The sequence below is a fragment of the Daktulosphaira vitifoliae genome, unplaced genomic scaffold (assembly GCF_025091365.1).
Source record: "Daktulosphaira vitifoliae isolate Bord-2020 unplaced genomic scaffold, ASM2509136v1 Scaffold_4, whole genome shotgun sequence".
Lineage (NCBI taxonomy): Eukaryota > Metazoa > Arthropoda > Insecta > Hemiptera > Phylloxeridae > Daktulosphaira > Daktulosphaira vitifoliae.
The window spans coordinates 39,059,522-39,065,521 of NW_026099575.1; the positions used below are offsets into that span (position 1 = coordinate 39,059,522).

Sequence of the window (6,000 nt, forward strand, 5' to 3'; positions counted from 1 at the left end):
GTTTGGGTGCCTAATTCTGATAAAGAAGATGAAATGAATAATCAACAATTCATTATTAATAACTCTGAATCAGATCATGAATTTATTCCTGAATATCAACATCTAAGTGAACAAAATACTAAAATTAGTAGATTTATTTTAGTGAATATAAAATTTGGAGAGCGAGGAGTGAATAAATATTTGTATCTTGCAGATGTAAAATGAATATACTTTTAAATCATTAGTTTTGTGTAAAAGAAATGTGGTATAAAAGTAACCCCATTTTAGTTACATTGAAGAAATAATTTTAAAAAATGATTATCAAAAAAAGTTTTATTTTGCCAACATTGATAATTTGACTGTTATGTGTTATAATGAGTAAAATAAGGGGGTATCAAAGTAACCCCACTATACAGTTTAATATTGATAAGTACATTTAGCATAAGACAATTACTTGTTAAAATTTAAACTTTTATTTAATATTTAAGAAAATTATATTATTGAGATAAATAGAGAAATATGATAAACATTTATTTACCTAAACATTAGTTATAAATAAAAATATCTAAGAAAAAATGATCAAAGTAACCCCAATTTACAATTGCAAAATAACATCGATTTGCTGCATTTACTTTCATATTTATTTCCTAATGCATAATATTTTTGTTATTTAGAGTTACTCAAAAGTACTTAAATTATTTCCATAATCGAGTTCATAATTTTCTACTTAAAAATTGGAATTATCATTTGCTCCTCTTATTACTATCATGTATTACGTCTTCTCTATATTTACTACTAGTGTCTAATAGTAAAAATATGAGTATAGTAATTAGATCCATATTTTTACTTGTCTTTATTCATTTTTTCAGCTTTATATGATATTCCCCTGAAGTGTTCCCAGTGATTATAACGTCTTCTGCGTATATAAATAGTAATCCTGACTACACAACGCAATTTTACTTATAACTCACAAACAACATTTGATGATTGCTAGCCTATTCATAGCGTATTCTCATTGCTTAATATTGGACAAATAAACATATTATTCCATCTCTCCGGAAACTTCTTTTTTTTCCATATTTGTAAAATTACCGAATGCAACATATTTTTTCGACAAATTCTCATATTTTGAGTTAAATGTGTCTTCACTAAAAGACATTATTTTTGTGTATGGTATTCTCTCTTTTGTTTCATTTATGCAATAGAATTCTGAATTTATTCTGATTTTTTGGTAATTATTGTCCTCTCTTAATACTTCATTCAGCAATTATTTTTAATGAAGGATCTATTTTCGTCATTAGGAATAATACAAGTGAAATAAAACCAGTTTTAATCGCCTAGCACCCTTTGCAGAATTTTCTTAGATTGTATTTATATTATTCGATTTCTTTAATCTTTATTTTTGTTACTTTTTTATTTCCTCATTCCTAATTATTTTTGTTACTTCTTTCCTTTTGTTCTCCAATTCGCTGATGTGTTCATACATGGATGTCTGCATTGCTTTAATCCTATCTTTGTTTTGTTCTTAAATCCCCTTTCTGCAGCGTTTTATGAACCGTTTATTTCATTTTGATCTTTGTATGAACTATGCTACGTTCTCTGTAGTTTCTAATGTGGAATTTTTAACCATATACTATTTATCCTCCAATTGTTCAATACTAGTGGTATTTTTAGCTACGATACGAAGCTGAGAAGATATTGATTTTACTAGGATACGTTTATTTTTTGTGTCTGTTACCATTTTTTCTCAACTTTCACCGAATCGATTTCTTTCAACGATATGTCAAAAGATCACAAATTTTATCTAATCGAAGACATTACCCTCAAAAATTGAAAAAAAATTCCTCGTTTCCCGTAAATCTCCAAAAAAATTACAAATTTAAAAATCTCTAATGTTCAAAATTTTTTTTACTTAAAACTACAATAATTTTTTTTATAGATACCATAGGTATTTACCTATCATTTTGTATATTTTTTTTTTTATAAATTTGACCCTTTACCTGCCCACAAGGGGGGATTCAAAATGACAACTTTTTATCAAAACTTTTTAACTTTTTTATCAAAAAATTAACTTTTTCAACTTAAGTTTTAAAAGTGTTCCGTAAACTCTGTCACTTATATATATATATATATATATATATAAATAATCTTAAATTAAAGCTAATATAATATTCTTTATTATGGAAAAAAAAAATTTTCGGACTTTGTTTTGTTTTCACGGTAAAAATAGTTATCGTATGCTATTTTTGTGCGAAAATTCTCGATTTTATATTTTACATTTTTAACTTTATAATGCTATACCTTATTGATAAATATATGTATCAATACAATTTTTGTATGAGAAATACTATTTATAAACCTCTTTTATTCGACATATTTTATCTTAATCAGGATATAGGAGATCATGTAGCTTTTGAAATAATCCATCAATTTTTTTTAATTTAACACTATCTACAGATTTGCATCGAAGCGCTTTTGTATGATAGTGATTTTTATGAGATGAAGGGATGTGATTAAAATATGATATAAGGACACCTCATATGCATAAATAATGTGGGAGATTGTGTCATGTGGAAGTTTATGATTAAGATGGCTGACTCCAAATAGTTGGGATTATGGTGAGAAAAAAGAAAGAAAGATTCATTTTTGGTTTTTACGTTGTATAATAGAACGGAGAAATTGTTTACTATACAATTAAAAACAATAAAATATATTATGTAGTTATAATGTTATATGTGATCAAATATTATCATTAGGGTTCGGGACTTTATGCTCCTCTAAAGATTATTTTAATTATTCCGAATTTATCAATGACAAATAAATTTTCGTGTTTGTGTTTCTTAATCCTAATAAATATATATCAATAAAGAATTTAGTTATAAGAGGTATTAAAAAAATAAAATGAGGTACGCTTAGATGAAAAAATGCTCTTGTGGTAGCTATGATAAATTTTCACGGAGTTGAGTGTTTCGAAGCGATCCAAATAAATTTTATGTATAATTTTATAAATTCATTATGTCTTGAAGCCTAATTATTTATAAACCTCTTTCATTCGACTTCTTTTTTTTTAAATAAAACCATTTCCCTTTATTAATTTTTATATTATATATATATAATATATATATAGTGAATATATATATATATATTCACTTATAAATCATAAAACTTGTAATTAAGATATAAATAAGGAAATAAGAGATCATGTAGCTTTTTTATGAGTCCACCAATTTTTTAAAATTAAACACTGTATACGGATTTTCATTGAATCGTTTTTATGATAGTGATTTTAATCACTGTCAGATATCATTATACTTGACCCAACTATGCCACATCCTCATTGTGCCACGACCCCACTGTGCTGGGTTTTTTATTTATTATACTATTTAGAAAAAGCACGTATTAAGAATCGGCGATCTACCTTTAGATCCTCCCCCTATAACTCAATTTTTTACACACCCTTTTTTTTTTGCTGTTTATAAAATAACTCCTATGCCCACAAAATATTTCAAAATAACTTATTATTACATCCCTAAAATTAGCATGAAAATAATTCTTAATCAATAATAATATTTTTCAAATATATTATAAGTTTTTTTTTTTAGATTCATTTACTAAGTACACACAATTATTAATGGATGTTGTTCCTCCTGAATGTGAAGAATCAGAAGTAACAGAAAAATGTCTTAATAATAAAGAAAGTGAAAAGGTTTAATGACTACACAACTATATCCAAATAGCTGAATAAATATGATAGCAGTTCAATGATTTCAATAAATTTTAAATGTCGTGTGAATGAATAAGAGGAGAATATTTCTGATATACTTTAAATTATTTTGTATATTTAAATTTAATATATTTTACATTTTTAGTGCCTTCTGTTAATATCATATTTGAGTCTGTGATAATAATTTAACATAATTTATTATTAATTTGTTATGATGTATATTTCACTGAAACATTATGTAAACAATACTATATATAAATTATTAAGTATTTTTATTTAATATGATCATATATGCTTATTATATATTCATATATACATAATCGTCTAGGATACACCAGTGCCTTTACTTATGAATTTACATATATTTATATCAAATACTTATTAGATTTTCTAATTTCAGGGTCCTGCATCAATTTAAAATATTAAAATTTTATAACAGATATGTGTTAAAAACCAAAATAATAGTACATGGTAACTCAGTGGTATATTTAGGAATATGCTATGCGGGGGTTTCTATATAATTTTTAGAATATTGAGAGGTAGAGAGCTTTGTCCTAGTACACTCTCTTCTACTCTGATTCAGGAGGGTCCTTATTGCTAACTAAATTTATAAATAATTATGTTTTCTTTGAAAAAGTTGTCATAAAATTCAATCTAAATTTATTATTTTATATAAAAATGAATAGTTAAAGTGATGTAGACTCTATCCATCTGTATTCGTTTTTTCAATGTTTTCATTAAATGACTAATAATTCAAATATAACTTCAATACAAATTTTGTTCGAAGTATATTTCCTAGAAAAATGCTACTTAATTAAAATATCATTTCACTAAATGTTTAGTTAATACAGTTATTTACACACAGTATTATTTTCTTCAACTATTTCGATTTTAACGCTACACAATAGTGATGGGAAATATCGAATAGTAACTATCAAACTGTTCGATAGTCATTCAAAAAATATTCGAATAGTTTTTAAACTAATTGATAGTTTATGCTAAAAATATACTATTCGGTTTTATAAAAACAATTCGAATAGTTATTCGATAGTTTAAAATATTCAAAAATGCCCATCACTACTACACACCAATTGTGGCTTAAACGATATTTTTCTATTTTCGACTAGTTTAATATTTTAAACTTAAGTCGTTTCTCAATAAAGTGATTAATTTTCTTTGAATGGAATAGGTTATTTAATAATAAAACGTATAAGATTAATTATTATCTTGCTATAAATTTTCTTATACTATTTCTATTTTTAAATCGAGGGACCCCTTTATCCTATTAATTTTTAGACGAATTTCCAAAATCCCTAGATTTTGGAAATAAATTTTTTCATAAAATTTTGTCTAAATTAATAAGTTCTAAATTAATTTTCCTCTATTCTTCCTTTCTTCTTTCCTACGTAGTTTATAACACGGCTTTAATCTAAACATTTTACGTTTAATAATTTAGCTATTACAAAACATTTAATTCTTTTTAAAAAAAAGCTCAAACTGATATTATTTTAGTAAAATTAAAACTACATTAAAAATATTATTAATTTAAAAAAAAACTAAAAAATATTAAACTCGAAGCCACAAAAAATTAATGAAAAGTCGCGGATACGTATTTCGGAAACAATGTTACCATTATCAACGCTAAACACATACATATCATATACACATACATAATTAAAATAATGTAGTTTTATGCCATGTCATTTTTGCTCTTCGTTCTGGATTATGCCCAGCTATAAAAATCAACAATACTGTAAAATTATATTCATCCATACACTTTTCAACAAATTATAGCATAATAAAGTTAAAAATATAAAATATGAAATCGAGAATTTTCTTACAAAAATGTCATTCGGTAGCCATTTTCACAATGAAGACAATCTAAAGTCCGATTTTTTTTTTTCATGATAAAGTATATTACATTAGCTTTAATTTAAGATATATATAAAAGTGTCAGACTTTCCGGAACACTTTCAAAAGTTAAGTTGAAAAATTTAATTTTTCGTAAAAAAGTTGTTATTTTCAATCCCCCCTGTGGGCAGATAAAGGGTCAGATTTACAAAAAAAATATATTAAATGATAGGTAATTATCTCATATATCATTAAAAAAAAATATATTGTTTTGTTAATTTTAGAAAAAGTTTTGGAAGTTTTAAGAAAAAAAAACCCAGCACAGGGGGGTCGCGGCACAGTGGTGACGTGGCATAGTTGGATCAAGTATAATGATATCTGATAGTGATTAAAATCACTATCAAAAATAAACGCTTCGATGCAAATCTTTAGATAGTGTTTAATTT

At 25.0% G+C, this 6,000-nt stretch overlaps 1 protein-coding gene across 5 annotated transcripts in view; it reads left to right on the forward strand.

The window, feature by feature from the left end:
- LOC126903895 (b(0,+)-type amino acid transporter 1-like) overlaps positions 1–4,409 on the forward strand; it is a 28,565-nt gene extending 24,156 nt beyond the window's left edge. For 4 of the 5 annotated variants that reach the window (XM_050682466.1, XM_050682465.1, XM_050682462.1 and 1 more), the window contains one exon: positions 3,582–4,409. In XM_050682466.1, the coding sequence (XP_050538423.1) occupies positions 3,582–3,611 (30 nt within the window). In that variant the 3' untranslated portion in view covers positions 3,612–4,409. Of the gene's footprint in view, positions 1–848; positions 1,914–3,581 lie in introns of those variants that run through there. The other variant, XM_050682464.1, reaches the window with a different exon arrangement.
- The last annotated feature ends 1,591 nt before the right edge of the window (positions 4,410–6,000 follow it).